Source organism: Xenopus laevis, chromosome 3S (assembly GCF_017654675.1).
Source record: "Xenopus laevis strain J_2021 chromosome 3S, Xenopus_laevis_v10.1, whole genome shotgun sequence".
NCBI classification, from domain to species: Eukaryota; Metazoa; Chordata; class Amphibia; order Anura; family Pipidae; genus Xenopus; species Xenopus laevis.
In genome coordinates, this window is record NC_054376.1 from 127,047,532 (window position 1) to 127,072,645 (window position 25,114).

The following is a 25,114-nucleotide window of genomic DNA, read 5'->3' on the forward strand; positions in this document are numbered from 1 at the left end:
TGCATAGAACAGACCTCCCCCTCCCCCCAGGCTTCATAAGATTAATCCAGTTACCTCTGTATTGCTACCCCCCCCCAGTAATGAAAAGAGTTTGTACATATTGTGATAATAAGCTTTATATGAACAAACCCCTCCCTTTTTCCAGTCGCAACCTGTGCCAGGCTTTCAGATAAGGAGGAGTTCATCACACAAACGTCTTATCGGTGGACTTTTTAATTAACTGCCTGACAGTTGGAAAGCTGGCAGCAATTTGTGCACTGCAAAGGCACATACTGTTGGAGATATTAATTAATGGAAACACCCATTTTGTTAATGAAGCAGAAAGGTTTATTTTATATTGCAGTATTAGAAACTGTTTGACAATTCTTTTGGGGTTCTCCTTGTAGTTTATGCTACCTACATATAAAATCTATGCATGCAATGGTTATAAAAAAGTATTTGTAGCATCATTATGCTAAGGAGCTGAAACTTTGTAATTATGCGCACAGGAAATGGAAAGCTGGTGGTTTGATATATCATACAAATCATTCAATTCACTTTTCCCCAATTTCTGGGAAGGTCATGTCTTGAGAAGAAGCTTACTGAGGAGAAGAAGTAGCAGTTAACCATGGAGAAGGATCTGTAATGTTCTGGGTAGCAAAGACCTTCTGACATCTAGTGTAGAGATGCAGGACAAAAAGGAATCTCTATCTCAGAGATAGGATTTAGTTGTGCCCTAGAAAGAACATTAATGGTCTCTCCTAACGTCCGTCAGGAATATAACATGGAGAGCAACAAATTACTATGTTCCCCTTATAATGTTTGGGTCCACAAAGGCCATCAACCATAAACACAGAAATAGCTCAAACAAATTGGATAACACATGTTCCACTACAGTAGACAGCCAACACGGGAAATATTTTGGACTTGTATGTCAATTGCCATGGCCTACAACTCCCAGCATTCCCATTCCTGAAATGCCATCGGCCTAAAAACCCCAGGTATTTATATATCCATCTCCAGAACAAGCTGTTCCTTTACTATAAGGAAAGGCGTTATCCCTTGGCAAAACTGAGTAAGTTCAGCTCGGAGGATTTCTTCTACATACAGCAAACAGACCATGCCACCATCTCTTGGTAGAACTCTTAGTGCCTCCGTCAGCTGGTGTAGAATATGGGCTTTAGCAGCTACAGGATCGATTCCAAAGAGATCAATGTCATAACGGTGCATACCGTCCTCGAGGGGCACAGAGATTGGAGGAGTGCCCAGGCTGAGGAACTCACAGGTGCTATCAGAAGTAATAAAGGTGTTGGGAAGGCTGGAAGAATGAGGAAGGGAGGCTGAAGTGGGCTCTTGGTTTGCATGAAGAGAATTATAGGTGCTGGATTTTAAGGAGTTGGAATAACACCAGAGAACCCCGCGTTGCAGCAGTAACTCTAGGTTGGATCTGTGGTTGGAAAGGGGAAGCCAATCTTGGACAAGAATCCCCTTGGGAAACAGCCCTTCTGCATTAAAGGAATTTTCAAACCAACTTCGAACTTCTTCTGGGCTCCTGGAAAAAACAGGAGCTTTCCCATCGACATTCTCCACCCTCTGCTTCAGCAACTTGATTGTATCTTCCAGTTGGTCATTAGGAATCACCACCGAGATAACTGCCTGAAGGAGGAAGAAGAAATGTAACATAAAGGCACTTATCAGGGTGAGTAATAAAGGTAGGGCAAATTCTACATGGATAACTTATAGGTCATCTCAGAAGGTAGACCAGGATCTACCTTCTATATGGAGCTGAAGACCAGCAGTGCCCCCAAGCAACTTAATTAGATCACCCTCCAGGTACTTACCATTATTTATTTCTCTTTGTCTCTTACTAGGGTAATAGTGGTGGAAAGGTGTAGAGAGGGTCTGGGAATGTCCTTAGGAACAAGGGAAGAGGGGGTGGAGCGGACTGGTCACTACTACACACTTGCTCTTTTGTCTGTTAATTTGTGACCACGCTAGAGGATTGAAGATGTGTTTTACTGGGGTCAAAGATCGGAAATTAAAACTTTAGTGGGTGCATGGGAAGTTCACCTAATAATTAACTTTCCGAGCTGTAACTAGTTCTTCAAGCAACTGAAAGGAAAGAAGGAGAAAAGTAAAGAATTTGACAGTTCACTTGTCGGGGTCATGCGGGGATAACGAGCTGGGTCTCTCATATGTCTAAGCCCATATTGGTCAATTAGAGGACAACAGTAGCAATACCTTGGAATGCACTAGACGGTATTTGTTCAGCATGGCGGCTGGAGGATCTTCTCCCCTTGTCAGACGAACTTTGGAGACCTCAGGGTGCTCGGAGCGTAGGACATCAAAGCAAAACTGTTGCATTACCCCAGCAATCCCATAACCTCTCATCCAGGGGGCAACGCGGAGACCTTGCACCACAGCTGTCACACCACCATCTACCAGCAGGTAGGAGTCAAACCCCACCTATAAAGGAACCCCCCAAACATGAATCTGTTTGCTCCACAAGAATCACAAGAACTATTCTAATTAGAAGAAAAGAGGTTCCGCTTAAATATTGGGAAGAGGTTTTATTACAGTGAGAGCTGTGAAGATGTGGAATTGTCTCCCTGAATCAGTGGTACAGGCTGATACATTAGATAGGTATAAGGAAGGGTCGGATGGTGTTTAGCAAGTGAGGGAATACAGGGATATGGGAGATAGCTCATAGTACAAGTTGATCCAGGGACTGGTCCCATTGCATCTTGGAGTCAGGAAGGAATTTTTTCCCCCTTTGAGGCAAATTGGAGAGGCTTCAAACGGGGTTTTTTGCCTTCCTCTGGATCAACTGGCAGTTAGGCAGGTTATACACAGACTTATGGTTGAACTTGATGGACCCGTGTTGTTTTTCAACCTAACTTATTATGTTACTATGTATTACCTACTCCCATTTTTGTATCAATGTTCCCTCTGCCTTCCAAACTTACCACTTTCCCTCCAGACTTGGCCACAAACATCCTCCGTTGGTTGTCTCTCACCCATTCATGGTACCTAAACGGCAGGTAGTCAACTCCATTGTATATTCCATCTGAGATGGACAGAACCTCGTCATAGTCACTGGCAGTGGCGGGAACAATCTGCACGTCCAGAAGGGACTTCTCAGCCATGGCATGAAGAGCTTGTGGCACTGCCGTGTGTAAGATGAAGGAATCTTTAGCATGGGAGCAAAGGTTACATGGAATAAAGATAAAGTAACAACCCTTTCACATACACCAAGCACTGAATACACCAAGCACTAAATACACCAAGCACTGCTCCTTACAGGGGTGGTTCACCTTAAAGTTAATGTTTAGTATATTATAGAACAACTAATTCTAAGCAACTTTTCAACTGGCCTCCATTCATATCGTTTTTTTAATTATTTCCAGCTTTCAAATTGGGATCAATGACCCCATCTAAAAAACAAATGCTCCGTAAGGCTACAAATATATTGTTATTGATACATTTTATTACTCATTTTTCTATTCAGGCCTCTCCTATTCCAGTCTCTTATTCAAATCAATGCATGGTTGCTAGGGGAATTCGGACCCAAGGGGAGAAATTACAAACTGGAGAGCTGCTGAATAAAAAGCTAAATAACCCAAAAAAATCACAAAAAATAAAAAATCAAAACCAATTGCAAATTGTCTAGGAATATCCCTCTCTACATCATAAAAGTTAATTAAAAGGCGAACAACCCCTTTAAAAGGGGGTAGTTTACATGTACACGAATTTCGGGCCAACCTCGGACTCCTGTTTGCTGGTGGAGAACTTCCGACTGCCGACTTATGGCACGCGCCTGCTCGCCCCGCCCCCTTTTGTGACATCATCGGTGGGACGGGTCGGCGTGGTTTGACAACACAGAGACTGCAAGCAATTGCTATTTCTTATAAGGATGCACCGAATCCACTATTTTGGATTCGGCCGAACCCCCGAATCCTTCGTCAAATATTTGCCCAATTACCGAACCAAATCCTAATTAGCATATGCAAATTAGGGATGGGAAAACATTTTTTTACTTCCTTGTTTTGCGACAAAAAGTCACATGATTTCCCTCCCCGACCATTAATTTGCATATGCAAATTAGAATTCGGATTCAGTTCAACTGGGCAGAAGGATTCAGCTGAATCCTGCTGAAAAAGTCCGAATCCTGGATTCGGTGCACCCCTAATTTCTTGAGGCAGCACTGTTCACTTGGGGTTATTGTAGTAAGCCTCAGAACTACACTTCCCACAAGCCTTTGCCAATGGCAGTTCAACCCCAGAGAAGCAGAAGAGAAAAGGAAGGGAGGAATCAGGAGAGGAGGGAGACTTATAAACTGTCAGTTTTGTGTTTCAGTCGGTTCAGTGACCCGTTAGAGAGTGAGAGACTGCTACTAATCTACAGACACAGCATAGACAGAGGGTGAGTTTTTTGTTTGGGGAGGCTAAAGATGGGCCATTCATAGACTGACCTAAAGCTAATGTGAGGCTTAGTATAATGAGAATGAACCTCTAGCGGTTCTGTGGTTCTCAATAAGCTCATATTATTTCGGATCTCCATCCATTTGTGTTCACAGATGTCCCCTTAATTTTAACAAAAGGGTGATATATTTGCGAAGTGCTGCAGACTGAACTGATTTCTGTGCAGCCATGCATCTAAATGAATTGCTAATTAGCCAGGTTGTGGATTCCGTATGTGTTGGGTTTTAAAGGGGTGAGGTGGCAACCCTAGATGTGATCTATATTTAATAAACAAGCACATTCCATGCAGTGAGTTGCAGTGGATACTGCCCCCCAGGCGCATTATATGCAGTGTGATGCAGTGGGTATAAAGGGAAGAACTGCATGGGCGTTTTGTCATGCGATAGCTCAAGATCCGGCGCGACGCGAGGGAGCGCATGCATCATGTTGGATGCAATTAATCTAAGGTAAGTAATAGGAATGTCGGACGTTGTTGAAGCGTGCATCGGACGCTACTGTCAGATGAGGACGCTGCATGTTGTGTCTTCATCCGACAGTCGTGTTGTATCAGATGCATGCTGCGACAAAGTCCGACATTCCTATTACTTACTTTAGATTAGGCGACGATTGCGCTTCCTCGTATCACGCCAGAGCAGAAGCTATCACATGTCAAAACGCTCGTATAGTTCTACCCTTAATGGCAGATATTCAGATATTCAGATTGTAACCCTTTCTTGGCAGGAATATCCAGGGCCACACTGTGGCGCTAACAGTATAGATCCCAAGCCTCCGCTAAGTGGGAGATTTGCGGGGTTTGGATAAGTTAAGTGCCTCCACCCAGGGCTAAAACCAGATATTGGTGGCATACAACTCCCTGGGAATGGCAATAGCAGTGATTTTGGTACCAATTGTAGCAGACAATAAACCACACAATAGGCAGATATGCAGTAATATGTAATATTAGAAATGCAATATATGCAAATGCAATAAGAACAGTGAAATAACAATAATACGATGAATATAAGACAATATAATAAGTATCACCCTTGGTATGAAAATGTCCACTGTCACTTTAAGAATGGTGAGTGTGCACACTAGAGGTCTGAGGGGATATACCAAAGTAGTAATAGAAGAGGGATGTGTTGCAACACTAGATTGATGCACCCCGGGGTGTGTAGAGTGAAGGTCTCACCAACTCCCAGTGATAATGAAAGAATAAAGATCCTGTGAGGCAGAGCAGATACAGGGAAGCAGTCTGGCAGCTTTAATCCACACTGAGCTTGGAATGCTGGTGTAGGGAAAGGCTTCCTAAATTCCTGAGGATCCACTGCACGTGTCACAGAGGCTGATGGGAAATCCACAGTCCAGATCCGTTGTACACGCTGGCAACTCACTACAGGGCTGAAGTCCTATCTATCCTACAGGGATTACTCCCTAGCAATAGCTCAGGCAGCTGCACTACTTCCACTCACTATGATGGCTGACTGGAAAGGGTTAACTAACTCCCTGTGCTCTGACTATGGGATTGCCTATATGGGTAAATGTTCTATAGGTGAAATCCCTGGCTTCCTACTCAGATAAATCAGCAGGAACACTCACAAGAGAGAAGGAGAGATTGCAGGCTGCTCTCAGTGTATTAGTCCATGCTTTCCTCTTCTCTTCTTCCTGGTTAACCTCAGCCTCACTTTCATTTTGGCTCCAAACTTCTTTCAGAGAGGTCACAAGGTCAGAAGCAAATCCTTCTTGCTGATTGGACAGGCTGTGGCTGAAAACTGTCTCAATGCAGTGCAAGCAGCAGCCATGCTTTTGGTGGATCCAGATTTAAAGTCACAGGGTTATGCAGTTAGGGAAAGGGCAAATAACACTTCCCTACAAGATATTCAGATATTCCGAAATTCAGATATTCAGATATTCATGCCCCCACACTGTAACATTGCCACTGAAATACAACATTGCTTTGTTTCCCAGCCACCTTAAAGGGGTGGTTCACCTTTAAGTTAAAGGGATACTGTCATGTTTTTTTCAAAACGCATCAGTTAATAGTGCTGCTCCAGCAGAATTCTGCACTGAAATTCATTTTTTTAAAGAGCAAAAAGATTTTTTTATATTCAATTCTGAAATCTGACATGGGGCTAGACATATTGTCAATTTCCCAGCTGCCCCCAGTCATGTGACTTGTGCTCTGATAAACTTCAGTCACTCTTTACTGCAAGTTGGACTGATATCACGCTAAGAGGTTGGAGGAGTGTTTAAACTAGGCAAGGGGTGGGTGGGTGAGATAAAGAATTATGGGGAAGCTAGTGTAGACGGGGCAGTGGGATTAGTAAGGGGTCATGGGGGAGGAGTGAGGGGGGCATACAGTTTACCAGCTAAGGAGGTCCCTCTGTTACAAGGAAAACAGAATAATACTAACTTAACATATAATTCTCCACTAAGTAATGTAAATTTCAAAAGTAAAAGTAGTAACCTCCGCTGTATGCTGCAAATGCACGGAGTTTGTCAGGTAAAATCGGAGACCTGGAATTAATTGCTCTAAAAATTATGATATAATTGGTATCACTGAGACCTGGTGGGATGAAACATGTGACTGGATTGTGAATTTAAATGGTTACACCCTTTTTAGGAGGGACAGAGGTATTAAAAAGGGTGGAGGAGTGTGTTTGTATGTAAAGCCTGAATTAAAGCCATGCGCTAAAGAAATAACAATAGCTGGCACTGGTGAGGGTGTAGAATCACTCTGGGTAGAGATTTTGACTGGGCAAAAGGTAACAAAGAGAATTATCATTGGTGTATGTTAAAATTGATATGGAAAAGGATATTGCAGCAAGCAGTAAAAAGAATCCAAATTATTTTTTAAATATGTTAATAGTAAAAAAATGAAGCAGGAAGGGGTGGGACCTTTAGTTTCAGAGGGGGGTCAGCTGGTTGATGAAAACAAAATAAAAGCGCAGATTCTGAACTCATATTTGTACACAAATGAGGAACCTGTAAGTGAAGGTTTCCTTCTTAATAGTTCCAATTCTAGTAATACAACTAACGATGCATGGTTCACACATGAGGAAATTCAAAAGAGACTAGAACAAGTTAAGATAAACAAAGGTCTAGGGCCAGATGGTATTCATCCCAGGGTAATTAGCGAGCTTAGCTCTGTGATTGCCAAACCTCTTTGCTTGATTTTTCAGGATTCATTGAGGTCTGATATAGTGCAGAGAGACTGGCGAATTGCTAATGTGGTGCCTCTATTCAAAAAAGGATCCCGTTCTCAGCCTCAAAACTATAGGCCAGTTAGTCTGACGTCAGTGGTAGGAAAGCTTTTTGAAGGGTTAATAAAGGATAAGATACTGGACTTCATAGCAAAATCATAATACTATGAGTGTGTGCCAGCATGGTTTTATGTGTAATAGATCTTGCCAGACTAACTTAATTTCTTTTTATGAGAAGGTAAGTAGAGACCTGGATTCTGGGATGGCAGTGGATGTGATTTACTTAGACTTTGCTAAAGCATTTGATACAGTGCCACACAAAAGGTTACTGGTTAAATGAAGGAATGTTGGCCTGGAACATAGTATTTGTACCTGGATAGAGAACTGGCTAAAAGATAGACTACAAAGAGTGGTGGTAAATGGAACATTTTCTAATTGGACCAGTGTTGTTAGTGGAGTACCGCAGGGCTCTGTACTAGGTCCCTTGCTTTTCAACTTGTTTATTAATGACCTGGAGGTGGCCATTGAAAGTACTGTTTCTATTTGTGCAGATGATACTAAATTGTGCAGAACTATAGGTTCCATGCAGGATGCTGCCACTTTGCACAGTGATTTGTCTAAACTGGAAAACTGGGCAGCAAACTGGAAAATGAGGTTCAATGTTGATAAATGCAGGTTATGCACTTTGGCAAAAATAATATAAATGCAAATTATACACTAAATGGCAGCGTGTTGGGAGTTTCCTTAAATGAGAAGGATCTTGGGGTCTTTGTAGATAACAAGTTGTCTAATTCTGGGCAGTGTCATTCTGTGGCTACTAAAGCAAATAAAGTTCTTGTATAAAAAAGGGCATTAACTCAAGGGATGAAACATAATTGTGTCTCTTTATAGGTCCCTGGTGAGGCTTCATCTGGAGTATGGGGGCAGTTTTGGACTCCAGTCCTTAAGAGGGATATAAATGAGCTGGAGAGAGTGCAGAGACTAAGTGCAACTAAACTGGTTAGAGGGAGGGAAGAGTTAAATTATGAGGGGAGACTGACAAGGTTGGGGTTGTTTTCTCTGGAAAAAAGGCGCTTGTGAGGGGACATGATTAGACTTTACAAGTACATTAGAGGACATTATAGACAAATAGCAGGGGACCTTTTTACCCATAAAGAGAATCACGTACCAGAGGCCTCCCCTTCAGACTAGAGGAAAAGAAGTTTCATTTAAAGGAACAGAGTAGGGGGTTCATCACAGTGAGGACAGTGAGGTTGGGGAATGCACTGCCGGGTGATGATTCAGTTAATGACTATAAGAGGGACTTGGATGATTTCTTGGACAGACATACTGTAATACAAAGACTATTGTGATACTAAACTCTATAGTTAGTATAGATATGGGTATATAGAATTTATGTGAAAGTAGGGAGGGGTGTGTGTATGGGGCTGTGTAAATATAAAGATATATATGTGCTTATGTCCCGTTGCCCGAATGATTTAGCCTTGTCCATTTGGTTTATGTCTGTCTATAACAAGGTGAAGGAGCAGAGCACTGGGGGTAGAGAAGCTGCCCCTGGGGAAACTTGAGGCATCGGTTGTGGATATTGGAGAGATCCTGGTATATTTCTGGATGTAACTACAAATCTCTTCTGAATCAATGTGGGGCCTGTCTGAGACTGAGTGTGTGTATCTGTGTATGGCAGAGTCTGTGGGCTGCATAACAATGTGTATATGTTGTGTATCTGTGTGACTGCCAGTGCCAAATATGTGGGTACATTTACACTGCCTGCCCCAATATTATTGTATCTCTGTGTGTGCTGTTTGACAATTGTTTTGGGGTTCTCTTTGTAGTTTATGCTACCTACATATAAAATCTATGCATGCAATGGTTATAAAAAAGTATTTGTAGCATCATTATGCTAAGGAAATGGAAATCTGGTGGTTTGATATATCATACAAATCATTCAATTCACTTTTCCCCAATTTCTGGGAAGGTCATGTCTTGAGAAGAAGCTTACTGAGGAGAAGAAGTAGCAGTTAACCATGGAGAAGGATCTGTAATGTTCTGGGTAGCAAAGACCTTCTGACATCTAGTGTAGAGATGCAGGACAAAAAGGAATCTCTATCTCAGAGATAGGATTTAGTTGTGCCCTAGAAAGAACATTAATGGTCTCTCCTAACGTCCGTCAGGAATATAACATGGAGAGCAACAAATTACTATGTTCCCCTTATAATGTTTGGGTCCACAAAGGCCATCAACCATAAACACAGAAATAGCTCAAACAAATTGGATAACACATGTTCCACTACAGTCAACACGGGAAATATTTTGGACTTGTATGTCAATTGCCATGGCCTACAACTCCCAGCGTTCCCATTCCTGAAATGCCATCGGCCAAAAAACCCCAGGTATTTATATATCCATCTCCAGAACAAGCTGTTCCTTTACTAAAAGGAAAGGCGTTATCCCTTGGCAAAACTGAGTAAGTTCAGCTCGGAGGATTTCTTCTACATACAGCAAACAGACCATGCCACCATCTCTTGGTAGAACTCTTAGTGCCTCCGTCAGCTGGTGTAGAATATGGGCTTTAGCAGCTACAGGATCGATTCCAAAGAGATCAATGTCATAACGGTGCATACCGTCCTCGAGGGGCACAGAGATTGGAGGAGTGCCCAGGCTGAGGAACTCACAGGTGCTATCAGAAGTAATAAAGGTGTTGGGAAGGCTGGAAGAATGAGGAAGGGAGGCTGAAGTGGGCTCTTGGTTTGCATGAAGAGAATTATAGGTGCTGGATTTTAAGAAGTTGGAATAACACCAGAGAACCCCGCGTTGCAGCAGTAACTCTAGGTTGGATCTGTGGTTGGAAAGGGGAAGCCAATCTTGGACAAGAATCCCCTTGGGAAACAGCCCTTCTGCATTAAAGGAATTTTCAAACCAACTTCGAACTTCTTCTGGGCTCCTGGAAAAAACAGGAGCTTTCCCATCGACATTCTCCACCCTCTGCTTCAGCAACTTGATTGTATCTTCCAGTTGGTCATTAGGAATCACCACTGAGATAACTGCCTGAAGGAGGAAGAAGAAATGTAACATAAAGGCACTTATCAGGGTGAGTAAGAAATGTAGAGCAAATTCAACATGGATAGTTTATAGGTCATCCCAGAAGGTAGACCAGGCTCTACCTTCTATATGGAGCTGAAGACCAGCAGTGTCCCCAAGCAACTTAATTAGATCACCCTCTAGGTACTTACCATAATTTTTTTCTCTTCGTCTTCTTACTAGAGTAATAGTGGTGGAAAAGTGTAGAGAGGGTCTGTGAATGTTCTTAGGAACAAGGGAAGAGGGGGTGGAGAGAACTGGTCACTACTACACACTTGCTCTTTTGTCTGTTAATTTGTGACCACACTAGAGGATTGAAGATGTGTTTTACTGGGGTCAAAGGTCGGAAATTAAAACTTTAGTGGGAGCATGGGAAGTTCACCTAATAATTAACTTTCCGAGCTGTAACTAGTCCTTCAAGCAACTGGAAGGAAAGAAGTAGAAAAGTAAAGAAGTTGACGGTTCACTTGTTGGGGTCATTCGGGGATAATGAGCTGGGTCTCTCATATGTCTAAGCCCATATTGGTCAATTAGAGGACAACAGTAGCAATACCTTGGAATGCACTAGACGGTATTTGTTCAGCTTGGCAGCTGGAGGATCTTCTCCCCTTGTTAGACGAACTTTGGGGACCTCAGGGTGCTCGGAGCGTAGGACATCAAAGCAAAACTGTTGCATTACCCCAGCAATCCCATAACCTCTCATCCAGGGGGCAATGCGGAGACCTTGCACCACAGCTGTCACACCACCATCTACCAGCAGGTAGGAGCCAAACCCCACCTATAAAGGAACCCCCCAAACATGAGTCTGTTTGCTCCACAAGAATCACAAGAACTATTTTAATTAGAAGAAAAGAGGTTCCGCTTAAATATTGGGAAGAGGTTTTATTACAGTGAGAGCTGTGAAGATGTGGAATTGTCTCCCTCAATCAGTGGTACAGGCTGATACATTAGATAGGTATAAGAAGGGGTTGGATGGTGTTTAGCAAGTGAGGGAATACAGAGATATGGGAGATAGCTCATAGTACAAGTTGATCCAGGGACTGGTCCCATTGCCATTTTGGAGTCAGGAAGGAATTTTTTCCCCTCTGAGGCAAATTGGAGAGGCTTCAAACAAGGTTTTTTGCCTTCCTCTGGATCAACTGGCAGTTAGGCAGGTTATATATAGACTTACGGTTGAACTTGATGGACCCCTGTATTTTTTCAACCTAACTTATTATGTTACTATGTTTTACCTAATCCCATTTTTGTATCAATGTTCCCTCTGCCTTCCAAACTTACCGTATATACTCGCGTATAAGCCGAGTTTTTCAGCACCCAAAACAAGCTGAAAAACGCTGCCTCGGCTTACACGCGGGTCAGTTAAAAAAACGCGATTCTGACACGTTCCTATAAAAATCATAGGAACGTGTCAGTATGAAGAAAATGCTGCACATAAAATATTTCCTGCAAAGGCCCCCCCCGCAAATCCGCCCCCAGCCCTGCGCACCTTTCTCAGCCGAATCGGTTCCTGCACTGACGGATCTTCCGGGTTGCTTCACTGACGCAGGGCTGGGGGCGGAGCGATCCTTCCATTGGCCGATTACAGCCAATGGAAGGATCGCTCCGCCCCCAGCCCTGCTGGGGCCAACTCTAATATTGCCTGCAAAACTTGGAAATCAGAGGAATGCATAAAAGGAGAACTGAGGACAGAGCACAAGAAAAGTAGAAATAAAGAAAAAAATAAGAATGGTTGACAGCTGTTAATTTCACCTGGCCCAAGTTTGTGTAAAAAATCTTTCCTTTGTTGGTCAAATTGGAAGCAGCAGCTGGCGGCAGGTATTGTTGCCAACCACCAACATGTATCTTTTCATTTCCCTGTTAATTCGGAGCTCTGCTGTGACATTATAAACGACTTCTGAGGAAATATAGGGAGCTGAGATGTGTAACTAAGACCACAGAAAGTTTTATTTTGTATCTAACAAAAGCAGCGGGCACAGGTAAAATGTTTGAGGGAACTATCCACCACACTGAGTCCAGCCCCTTCTCATTTAGTTACACAATCTGCTCGTCGCTCCCACAATGCAGCTAGGTAATACGCGTACGTGAAGTTGTGACGCCAGTCTCGCGTGATGACATTTGCGCGATTTTTAATAGACGGAAAAGGTTTGGAGTTTACAGCCTTGGAGAAGGTGTAAGTAGCGATTTGGGACTACGGGCAGTGTAAGGGAAAGCGGAGCTGTGCATTTATGTCACGTGGATTACAGGGTGAAGTTTAGCCCCAGGCTATCCAGTCGCCTCTATTGGGACGAAAACTGCTCTATATGTACACAAAGTGGCTTAGGGTAGAAAGATGCTGGCACCATAGCAATGGCACTGTGCTCACACATCTGTAATTCAATGACAGCAGGGGGCAGGTAACCCGCTTTAACACCCCAAATTTTGCTGATCTGGCTGTAAATTCAGTCAATGTTCGTGCGTTTCTTAAATTATATTGGAAATACTCTATTGAAAGTGTCACATATCTGGCGTAGAGAATAGTTTTCCAGCATTCATTGATGTCTCTTCCTATGTCAAAGCCTTGCTGGGAGTTGTAGTTCAAGTTCAGCTGGAGAAATTGCTGGTTAGACAGTGCTGCGTTGCATGCTTATCTTTCCCTCTGGCCCAAAATGCAGTCAAGTTGTACTTGCTAATGGCTTCTGATTAGTGATGGGCAAATCTGACCCGTTTCTCTTCACCAAAAAAAAAAAAATATATAGACACAGAGAGTCTTTAGCTTTATTTCTCACCCTAGGCTTATACACGAGTCAATAAGTTTTCCCAGTTTTTGTAGGTAAAATTAGGTACCTCGGCTTATACACGGGTCGGCTTATACACGAGTATATACGGTACCACTTTCCCTCCAGACTTGGCCACAAACATCCTCCGTTGGGGGTCTCTCACCCATTCATGGTACCTAAACGGCAGGTAGTCAACTCCATTGTATATTCCATCCGAGATGGACAGAACCTCGTCATAGTCACTGGCAGTGGCGGGAACAATCTGCACGTCCAGAAGGGACTTCTCAGCCATGGCATGAAGCGCTTGTGGCACTGCCGTGTGTAAGATGAAGGAATCTTTAGCATGGGAGCAAAGGTTAAATTGAATAAAGATAAAGTAACAAGCCTTTCACATACACCAAGCACTAAATACACCAAGCACTAAATACACCAAGCACTGCTCCTTACAGGGGTGGTTCACCTTAAAGTTAATGTTTAGTATATTATAGAACAGCTAATTCTAAGCAACCTTTCAACTGACCTCCATTCATATCGTTTTTAATTATTTCCAGCTTTCAAATTGGGGTCACTGACCCCATCTAAAAAAAATGCTCCGTAAGGCTACAAATATATTGTTATTGATACATTTTATTACTCATTTTTCTATTCAGGCCTCTCCTATTCATATTCCAGTCTCTTATTCAAATCAATGCATGGTTGCTAGGGGAATTCAGACCCAAGCAACCAGAGTGGAGAAACTGCAAACTGGAGAGCTGCTGAATAAAAAGCTAAATAACCCAAAAAAATCACAAATAAAAAAAAATAAAAACCAATTGCAAATTTTCTAGGAATATCACTATCTACATCATACTAAAAGTTAATTAAAAGGTGAACAACCCCATTAAAAGGGGGGTAGTTTACATGTACACGAATTTTGGGCCAACCTGGCACTCCTTTTTGCTGGTGGTGAACAACTGCCGACTTCCGGCTTTATAGCCACGCACCTGCTCGCCCCGCCCCATTTGTGCATCGGTGGTTTGACAACACAGAGACTGCAAGCAATTGCTATTTTTTGTAGGGATGCACCGAATCCACTATTTTGGATTTGGCAGAACCCCCCTTTGTGAAATATTCGCCCGATTACCGAAGAAAATCCTAATTAGCATATGCAAATTAGGGATGGGAAGGGGGAAACCTTTTTTACTTCCTTGTTTTGCGACAAAAAGTCACATGACAGGCAGTCATAAATCACATGTCTGCGGTTGCTGGGAAACTGACAATATGTCCAGCCCCATGTCAGATTTCAAAATTGAATATATTGGTGCCAGGGTTGGGCATGTGGTTGATCGGATAGACAAATTATTGGGTGGGGCTGGGCACGACCCAACTGTCTTAGTGCATATCGGTACTAATGACCAAAATAAATGGTAGATGGAAGACCTTAAAGAATGATTTCAGGGATCTAGGCTCTAAGATCAAGGAAAGGTCTTCCAATGTCATCTTTTCGGAAATTTTCCCCATGCCACGTGCAAGTTTAGGAAAACAGCGGGAGTTTAGGGAGCTAAATGCGTGGCTCAAGTCTTGGTGTAGGAAGGAAGGGTTTGGGTTCCTAGAGCACTGGGCTGATTTTTCGTTGGGGAACAACCTATACAGTCGTGACGGTTTGCACCTCAATGGAAGGGGGTCCACTGTGTTAGGGGAAAGAATGGCTAAGAGGTTGGAGGAGTGTTTAAACTAGGCAAGGGGGGGTGGGTGAGATAAAGAATTATGGGGAAGCTAGTGTAGACGGGGCAGTGGGATTAGTAAGGGGTCATGGGGGAGGAGTGAGGGGGGCATACAGTTTACCAGCTAAGGAGGTCCCTCTGTTACAAGGAAAACAGAATAATACTAACTTAACATATAATTCTCCACTAAGTAATGCAAATTTCAAAAGTAAAAGTAGTAACCTCCACTGTATGCTGCAAATGCACAGAGTTTGTCAGGTAAAATGGGAGACCTGGAATTAATTGCTCTAAACATTATGATATAATTGGTATCACTGAGACCTGGTGGGATGAAACATGTGACTGGATTGTGAATTTAAATGGTTACACCCTTTTTAGGAGGGACAGAGGGATTAAATAGCGGGTGTAGGAGTGTGTTTGTATGTAAAGCCTGAATTAAAGCCATGCGCTAAAGAAATAACAATAGCTGGCACTGGTGAGGGTGTAGAATCACTCTGGGTAGAGATTTTGACTGGGCAAAAGGTAACAAAAAGAATTATCATTGGTGTATGTTATAATTGATATGGAAAAGGATATTGCAGCAAGCAGTAAAAAGAATCCAAAATTATTTTTTAAACATGTTAATAGTAAAAAAATGAAGCAGGAAGGGGTGGGACCTTTAGTTTCAGAGGGGGGTCAGCTGGATGATGAAAACAAAATAAAAGCGCAGATTCTGAACTCATATTTGTACACAAATGAGGAACCTGTAAGTGAAGGTTTCCTTCTTAATAGTCCCAGTTCTAGTAATACAACTAATGATGCATGGTTCACACATGAGGAAATTCAAAAGAGACTAGAACATCTTAAGATAACAAAGGTCCGGGCCAGATGGTATTCATCCCAGGGTAATTAGCGAGCTTAGCTCTGTGATTGCCAAACCTCTTTACTTAATTTTTCTGGATTCATTGGGATCTGGCATAGTGCCGAGAGACTGGCGAATTGCTAATGTGGTGCCTCTATTCAAAAAAGGATCCCGTTCTCAGCCTCAAAATTATAGGCCAGTTAGTCTGATGTCAGTAGTAGAAAAGCTTTTTGAAGGGTTATTAAAGGATAATATAGCAAATCATAATACTATGAGTGTGTGCCAGCATGGTTTTATGCGTAATAGATCTTTAGTGATGGGCGAATTCGTCACAAATGGGCGCCGGCGTAAAAAACAAGACGCCGGCGCAAATTCACCCATCACTATAGATCTTGCCAGACTAATTTAATTTCTTTTTATGAGAAGGAAAGCAGGGACCTTGATTCTGGGATGGCAGTGGATGTGATATACTTAGGAGCAGATTTACATATGGTCGAATATCGAGGGTTAATTAACCCTCGATATTCGACTGCCGAATGTAAATCCTTCGACTTACATTTTTTATTTTGCACAGCCTATCTATTTACCCAGTTTTTATTTTCACACTGAACTATTCCTTTAAGGTGGCCCTGGCTAATTTATAAAAAGTGGGCACATGAACACCTGGGCAGTAACCCATAGCAATGAAGTTTTGCTTTCAACGTTGAACCTGAAGCTGGCTAAAAATTGCTAATTACAAATTGGTTGCTATGGGTTACTGCCCAGGTGCAAATATGGCCACTGTCCATGAATGACTCTTGTTCTATCTATTTTGTGTTTGATTTAACTATGAAACAAGCAGTGGTATAGCATTGACTAGCCTTCCCAAACAAAAATTTCACCCTACGCCTATGTGCGCAATGCACAATAATTGGGTGCCAGTGGTTCTTGCCACTTAACCCCAGAACTTACACAATACACATGGGAGTTCAATGAGAGATAAGCAGAAGCATAGAACATCAATGGATAGGCTTATACTCACAGCACCAATGGCCAGTATATATCCCAATAGAATACACAGCATCTATGGAAGTACTTCCAGCTTTTAGCCTTTACCTTAAGTGGAGCTTCAAGGGTGTCTCTGTGGCCAAGAAGTACCCGGGTTTCTCATCCCACTCAACACTTCTCGGTGAAGCCTGTGCGGCTCGGATAAATGGGCAGTTCCTTCGGGTGAGAAGGAACTTCACAAGGGACATTGATTATGATAGGCAGTCGGGATTGTTGGGTGATAGATTGAAGGAAAGGGGATATCCAGAAAAGGGTATAATGAAATCTAAGAGTGGCAAAAAATAGAGAGAGATCCCAATTTCTGATTCCTAAGAAGAAAGAGGAAAAACGGATGGATAACAACAAAAAGGAGGAGGGTGTTAGAATTCAATGCAGAAAGCTATAAAATCAAGAAAATAATAGAAAAAAAAATTGGGAAGTATTGAAACAGGATAAGGAATTAGTAGACATCATTCCGGATGAACCCAAAATAGTATATAGACGGGCAAATAACTAGAAAGAAATGATTTCCCCATCAAGGTTAAGGGATAAGAAAGCCAAAGTAAGGAATATGGGTTTTATTTTTTCACCTTTAGTAGGGATGTTTAAATGTAACAAGTGTGTTAATTGCCAATATTAAAATTAAATTTGGCCATGGAGACTTTAATATTGGTGAATTTTACAATTGCAAATCATGCATACATAGTTTATGGATTACGGGGTAATCTACATTATATTGGGAAAACCATTAGACCCTTTACAGTGAGGGTGGGTGAAGTTAAAGGTGCTATAAAAAGGTCAGTAGCAATTTTAGATAAGGGATGCCAAATACCAACTATATATAAAGACATTTTGCAGAGGGACATGGAGGGAATTTTGAAGGTACACATATAACTGTGATAAAGTGTCACGATAGAAAGAAGGGGGAGACACGGAAAATTGACTGTTAAAGTGGGAACAAAAATGTATATTTGAATGGAAGACTATTTTTGACTCCCTTTTTAAAAAGAAGGTGTTAAATGTATAAGGAGAAATAAAAAAAACTCCCCTATACTGTTAGATAATTGCTTATCCAATGATTGAATACCATATGTCTTAAATGATTTGGGAAAGTTGCATATTTTCTATATTTACAATTATTCGTTTTTTAAGTGCCCGAGGAAGCTCTTATCGAGCGAAACACGTAGCACTTCTATATTACAAAGGCTTAATATCAACTGAACTTTGGCTGCAGCTCCTAAGGTAGAGCGGTTCATGGTGAAATGCACGCTGAATTAATCCAACGCTAATTGGGAGGGTTCCCGGATTCAGAATTGCGAGTGTGGAGCTGTGAAACACAGTATCAACAGGAGAAAGGCTGTGGAGACGTAAGACGGTGGAGAAAAAGCCTGGAGAAGATACCGTAGACTGTAGGTGAGACCGTACCAGCTGTTGTATTATTAAGAAAATAGCTCTGCTCCCACTTTCTCTAGTTTTTTTCGCAAATATATATAATAATATATAATATATATAATATTTTACGGCTTAAGCTGGGAGAATTGCCCTGTGAAAAGCATAAGTCAATTAAACACACCGCAACGTAAATTGGCAACAAAGCAACCTCCTGAATATTATCTGAATGGATTGGGGAACTATAACAATATCCGGGAGATGTTTTAACCCCTATTTATGAAATAGATCACTATGAACTGTGATTGAAAGCGTATGAAATCCTCAGTGATTTGCTTTGTAAAGTCTTTTTAAGCTTTTTAAGGATATGTGAACTGCAGCCAGTTAAACAATTGGCTATTATTTATAATTTGAAATTGGTAAAGTAAATAATATAGGCCGGCCAAGTATATAGAGCAGTGATCCCCAACCAGTAGCTCGTGAGTAACATGTTGCTCTCCAGCCCCTTGGATGTTGCTCCCAGTGGCCTCAAAGCAGGTGCTTATTTTTGAATTCCAGGCTTGGAGGCAAGTTTTGGTTGCATAAAAACCAGGTGTACTGTCAAACAGAGCCTTAGTGTAGGCTGACAATCCACAAAGGGGCTACTAAATGGTCATTAACAGCACTTATTTGGCACCCAGGAACATTTTTCATGCTAGTGTTGCTCCCCAACTCCTTTTACTTCTGAATGTTGCTCACGGCTTGTAAAGGTTGGGGATCCCTGATATAGAGTGTTCTACCACACTGTGTTTTAGTACCAATAAAAAAGAGTGATCTATGAAAGTGAGTATCACTTAGTAGACCTGACCTGTCTAGGTTCCACTTCAGTCTTCCTGCCTGCTCAGGTCAGGGGACTAACAAAATGGACAATGAGCAGATTTATATTATATATTATTGCACAATGTCACCTAATGGCCAAACCTGGAATAACTAGGGACAAAGCTTAGACCCAGGAAGAGGAGCCTAGCCCATGTATAACTAAGGGGCCCTTCAGTGGCCAAACTTTAGGGGAATTCACTATAAATAGAGAACACAATTATCATTCCCGTACAAACCCAATAGAATTGTTTTGCCTATGGATTATTTATATCTTATTATTACATAGAAAAAGGAAACAATTTAAAAAAAAATTTTAATTATTTGATTTAAATGGAGTATATGGTAGATGACCGTCTCATAATTTGGAACTTATTGGATAACAGGTTTCCAGATAAAAGATCCCATGCCTGCATATACATTCAGTTTGGCTGTGCCTGATAAAACTCTACTGGAAATCCAAATGCCATCTGTCGAGCTGCTGAACCAGGCAAGCCTGTACCCCACTGGCTGAACAGAACATAAACTCTGACTTAAAGGAATGGTTCGCCATTAAGATGACTTTTAGTAGGCTATAAACTGTCATATTAATAGCAACTTTGCAACTGTTCTTCATTATTTATTTTTTATAATTTTGTAATAATTTGCCTTCCTCTTCATCCTCTTTCCAGCTTTCCAGTGGGGGGTCACTGACCCCTAAAGCCAAAAAAATAAAACTATTGATCTGTGTTTTGTTATTGTTACTTTTTATTACTTATCCTTCTATTCAAATCCATCACCAGTCATTCTTACAAACCACAGTCTGGTTGCTCAGGTAAATAAGATCCTAGCAACCAGCTAGCTGCTGAAATACCTAACCTGAAATAACTAAAGAGCTGCTGAAAAACCACCAAAAAAATTAAGACCAATTGCAAATTGTCTCAGAATATCTACATCATACTAAAAGTTCATTCAAAGGTGAATTACCTGCCCCCCCTCATTACCTAGAGCTAAAGGCGTGAAGCCAGAGGAATCACTATTTACAACTACAACTGGTGTTTGCAGAAACAATCATTGCAATAACAGTGCTCAGTGATAGACAAACTAACCTCTTTGTTCTTAAAGGTTGTATGAGGCTGTGGAACCCAAGGTTGCACCAAAAGCTTGAGCTTGACCTCTGAGCTAGCAGATATGAAGCAAAGGACTTAAATGACCTCAACCTTGGGAAAGACTTGCAGGGAGGCAGCTGGATTTGAACCCTTCATTCCTACATTTAAAGTAGACAATGTACAGTATGTATGTCCCAGTATTGGGGAGAAAAGAAAGAAGTCTCAGGCTCTAGCTAAATATCCCTCACTATAGAGATGACTGCTAACCCCGTGCCACCATGGTGACAATCGCCCACCCTGGGTACTTCCTAAACCAGGACTGGATCCTCAACACCCCAATGACCTGGGCCAGCTGAAACCTCTAAAACTAATAAATGAATACCTCCCGCTCCTGTCCATAAAAATCATGAGGCCATTAAAGTTAGGCACAAAGATGGAGGGACCACGACTTGCCACAAGGATTAAAAAATTTTCCTTGCTCTGATTGGCTGATTCCAGCATGAGTCAGCAACTGTCTATATACAATTGGGCAAGCAACGTGGTTGGGTTGTGTTCAGTGTAAAAAAAATGGTTAAATTGATAGAGTACACTATAAACCTGTAAAATCTGAAAAACTATTGAAAAGCCCATAAAATGCCATATGAAGTGTTCACTGCAGTGTGGGTGCATTTTTATATCAATGGCAGGTCCCTGGTAAAGGACCAGTTCTCCACAAAATGAAAGAGCTTTATATGACTATAGGCCCCATTATTATAACTACAGGTATGGGACATGTCATGGGAATTTTTTTTTTCAAAACGCATCAGTTAATAGTGTTGCTCCAGCAGAATTCTGCACTGAAATCCATTTCTCAAAAGATTTTTTTATATTTAATTTTGAAATCTGACATGGGGCTAGACATTTTGTCAGTTTCCCAGCTGCCCCCAGTCATGGGAAGTTAACCAGATAGCAGCTCCCTAACACAAGATTAGAGTGAGCTTGTGGAGAGAGTGGTTTTGCCAGTCCCCTGGGGGTCTGGGAGGGCCCATTTGAACAGCAAAATCAAGGTTTCAGCCTTGTAAATTAATTTGTTTGGACTTTTATTATGTTTTTCTTCCCCAAAGTGGCAGCATGAGGAAGAAAGTGGCTAGGAGCCCTAAGAGCAGTGGGGAAGCCAAGGCTAAGAGTCCTGGTGCCTGTCCGGCCACAAGCAAACGTGTGACTAGAACCAGAGTTTGTGCCGCGACTGTGGAAGCCAAGAAACCCAGTGAGGGCAGAGCATTGCAGGAGAAAATCAAAACTGTTTCTGCTGCTGGGAGGAAAGGTAATGGAGGAAAAGGGAATGAGGTACCTGCGGACATCTTGGATGAGGGAAAAGTGCTGAACACCTGAAAGAAATCCCTGGTGACTGTTCTGGTTCTGTTGCTTTGGATTGTGATCCCCCAGGGCCGTCAGTCTGTGTGGAGATGGTCTGTGCTCCCCCTGAGAGGATAAACTCTGCAGAGTCACATCGAGTCCCCCTGGGAAGGAACCTGCACAGAACTCCCCTGGGGTCACAGACTCCTTGGAGGAGAGACAGAGCAGCAGCAGTGCAGGGCAGGAGGCAGCGGCTGTACCTGGAAACTCCCAGGGGAACCCAGGAGGATGCTGGGAGGAAGGTGAAGCAGCAGCAGCAGCAGTAGAAGTGAGTCCCATGTGTTGGCCAGTCAGAGGAGAATCCAAGATGGAGACTCTGTGCCAGACAGACTCAGAGGAATGAGGATTTTGAGGGACAGGTGTTGAAGAAAAGGAATGTAGTGAGGATCAAATGGGAGGGAGAGAAGGAGAAAGCCCCTGGGGAAAGGTTTGTAGCCAACAATCTAATAAATAATCTATGGGCTTTACCCCCAGTGATATATTTGCCTTTATCTCTGTCTCTGAGGTGGAGTTTGTCATCAGCTTTCAACCCCCATATCTAGGCCTGAAACCAAAGCAGTCACCATATTGATTAAGAACGAGTCCATTCCACCCAACGATGTTCTTGTGTGGCTACAAAGGCAGTCGTTCACTTACCTTCCAACTCGAGACCCGCTAAACTGGAAGTGACATCATCGCATAAAGTGCGACCAAACTAGAATCCACGAGGTGACCTTATTTATTATTAAAGGGGAACTCCGGCTTCCAAAGCACAATTTGATAAAGAGTCCCACATAACACAGAAACCCCTAATATACCCATCACAGTTACCCGTTTCTTCAAAAAGTGTAAATAAATGCCATTTCTATACTGAAATCCAGCTGTTTAACAGTTCTTCTCTTTCTCATCATTTGAAATTCTGGCAGGGAAGGAGGGACTAAACACTGATATTACAAATTGTAACAACTACTCCACAGCTTACAGACAGCATGCAGGAACTACATAACCCACAATGCATTGCACTGGGATGTTCCTTTCTTTATTGAAATCACATGTGCAGGGAATTGTGGGGTTTGGAGGATGCAGGCTGAGGACAGATGGCTGTTGATACAAAGTAACAGTAGTCAGTCAGCTCAGCAAAGTAGTCAGAGAGATCAGCAGGAGAGCAGGGGACTAGGTTTAGGGAACTGTTTCAAACCATTAAAAATCATGAAAAGTCAGCATATTTTTTAAATTATGTATATTGCAAAGTTGCTCGAAATTATGTTTACTTTTCAAAAACCTTAAGTTATGTTTGTGTTGAGTTCCCCTTTAAAAAAGTATGATTTAATCGGATTGGAAAAAAATTCGATAAAATCTAGTGAAAGTCGGAATCATACATTTTTTCCCCAAACGATTTTTCAGATTTTTGTCCGAAATATTAATACCTACCTCTCCTTCAGGCTGAGTTTTTTTAACACAAAAAAAATCGGATTTTATAGTAAAAAAAACTCTCATTCTGACTTTCAGAGACTAGGGGGCCAATTTACCAAACTCGAGTGAAGGATTCGAAGTAAAAACGACTTCGAATCGAAAGATTCGAACTAAAAATCGTTTGACTATTCGACCATTCAATAGTCGAAGTACTGTCTCTTTAAGAAAAAACTTCAACCCCCTAGTTCGCCATCTAAAACCTACCGAACCCAATGTTAGCCTAAGGGGAAGGTCCCCATAGGCTTGCCTAAATTTTTTTGGTCGAAGGATAATCCTTCGATCGTTGGATTAAAATCCTTCGAATCGAACGAATTCAAACGTTCGATCGAAGGATTGTTTGATTGAACTATTTACGCTAAAATCCTTCGACTTCGATATTCGAAGTCGAAGGATTTTAATTCCCAGTCGAATATCGAGGGTTAATTAACCCTCGATATTCGACCCTTGGTGAATTTGCCCCTAAGTGACCAATACATTTATACACAAGTTTGTTAGCGTCTGGATGAACATGAACCATGGCTGAAGCGATGTGGTCACCCCAACACCTTGTTCTCTGAGTTGTTTTGCTTTAAGAAGATTGTTCCTGTAAACACCAGCTTGACTGTTCTCTGGAACTCAAGCAGTAGGTACATATAAAAACCAACAAGTGTCTTCTGAACTCCACCCTTCTGTCTTCAGCAAGTCCATGACCCTCAATTATCACCAGTGGCTCATTCTACGTCACTTACCTACTTCTCCTTCAGGCTGAGCATTTTGGCAAACATTTCAGTGAAACTGGACTCCAGAACTTGATGTCTCAGTTTAATCATGGTGCTGAATTACAAACAGCCTAGAGCAAAAACTCGAACTCCCTTTTCTTTTTCATGGCATTTCTGCACACAACATCTACAGTTCTTTATCTCATTTACAGATCAGACTTACAGGCGCACTTTCCTTATCTCGGCTGCTCAGACACTCTTGGAACACCGCCAGCCGCCTTCCTGATAGCTCGGAAACTGCCAGTCACTTTCTCTTTTCAAACATATAATCAAATATAATTTATATACATATAAAACTCAAAAGCCATGAAGAGTCTGAAAATATCCTTTGAACTGGTTCTTTGTGATGTCACTGGTGTGACATGACTCATGTTGCTCATTTACTGACAGTGGGGAACTGGCACTTGTGCAGGAACTAGTCACATTGAATTATTGCTTTTAGTTTTTTGTCCTTCCTGCTGCTGAATGAAAATAACCTAATCACTGGCTGGTTGCTGTGTGGAACTGCCCAGGTACAAATTTGCCCACTGATTGTCATTATCCTTGATTAATACAAGAAATATATTACACAAGACACACCTGGCTCAATTTTATTCTGGTGTAGTTGCCCCTAGCAACCAGTTAGTTAACCCTTAATATTTTTTTAAAGGATTCAGACTTTTAGTTCATTACATCTCAGTTATTTAATCGCCTTATTACTTGCATAGCAAAAACTTAATTTTATGATAGTTCCACTTTAAAAAAATCCACTTTAAAATCGAATTACGCTCATTAATGGAAGTGTGATGTGTGACATTAGCTTTATGCTTTTATTTTCTGAATCGGATATAATTTTATCTGGATTTTATATAATGGGTGTACCTTTCTCTGGATCCTCTCTAAATTCTAATTGTCATTTCAGTCTGGATTTGTCCTAAGGTCTAGTTGGATGAGTTTCTTGTGGCATTTTGCCATGCTAGATACACCTACTGTACAAGCTCATCTTGAAGGCAAATTAGGATGAGATTTGGGGTGAAAACTTATTTGATGTCTTAGATGCTCTTGGAAAGAAACTAAATAAGCAATGTCTTTCAAATCTGTAACTCTGTTATTAGGTTAGGGGGGTCTTGGCCAGACTTCGAGATGGGTTTG

At 41.8% G+C, this 25,114-nt stretch overlaps 2 protein-coding genes across 6 annotated transcripts; both read right to left on the reverse strand.

Moving 5' to 3' along the window:
* Positions 1-313: 313 nt before the first annotated feature.
* On the reverse strand, positions 314-6,098 carry LOC108703511 (histidine N-acetyltransferase). Of its 2 annotated transcripts, none has more exons than XM_041588937.1 (4): positions 6,039-6,098; positions 2,946-3,145; positions 2,221-2,445; positions 314-1,635 (listed from the first exon to the last, which is right to left on the reverse strand). In XM_041588937.1, exons 2-4 carry the CDS (start codon positions 3,123-3,125, stop codon positions 985-987), a joined length of 1,056 nt encoding a protein of 351 aa, XP_041444871.1. In that variant the 5' UTR covers positions 3,126-3,145; positions 6,039-6,098; the 3' UTR covers positions 314-984. The 2 variants fall into 2 exon arrangements, with proteins under 2 accessions (XP_041444871.1, XP_041444870.1); XM_041588936.1 differs by having other exon boundaries at positions 2,946-3,169.
* A 2,920-nt stretch (positions 6,099-9,018) lies between these two features.
* On the reverse strand, positions 9,019-24,738 carry LOC108703512 (histidine N-acetyltransferase). 4 transcript variants are annotated; one of them, XM_018239679.2, is made up of 3 exons: positions 13,589-13,812; positions 11,274-11,498; positions 9,019-10,687 (listed from the first exon to the last, which is right to left on the reverse strand). In XM_018239679.2, exons 1-3 carry the CDS (start codon positions 13,766-13,768, stop codon positions 10,037-10,039), a joined length of 1,056 nt encoding a protein of 351 aa, XP_018095168.1. In that variant the 5' UTR covers positions 13,769-13,812; the 3' UTR covers positions 9,019-10,036. The 4 variants fall into 4 exon arrangements, 1 of the variants encoding a protein (XP_018095168.1); XR_005966715.1 differs by lacking the exon at positions 9,019-10,687 and adding an exon at positions 23,954-24,738 and having other exon boundaries at positions 11,412-11,498; positions 13,544-13,812; XR_005966717.1 differs by lacking the exons at positions 9,019-10,687; positions 11,274-11,498 and adding an exon at positions 17,116-17,255 and having other exon boundaries at positions 13,514-13,812.
* Between the last annotated feature and the right edge of the window lie 376 nt (positions 24,739-25,114).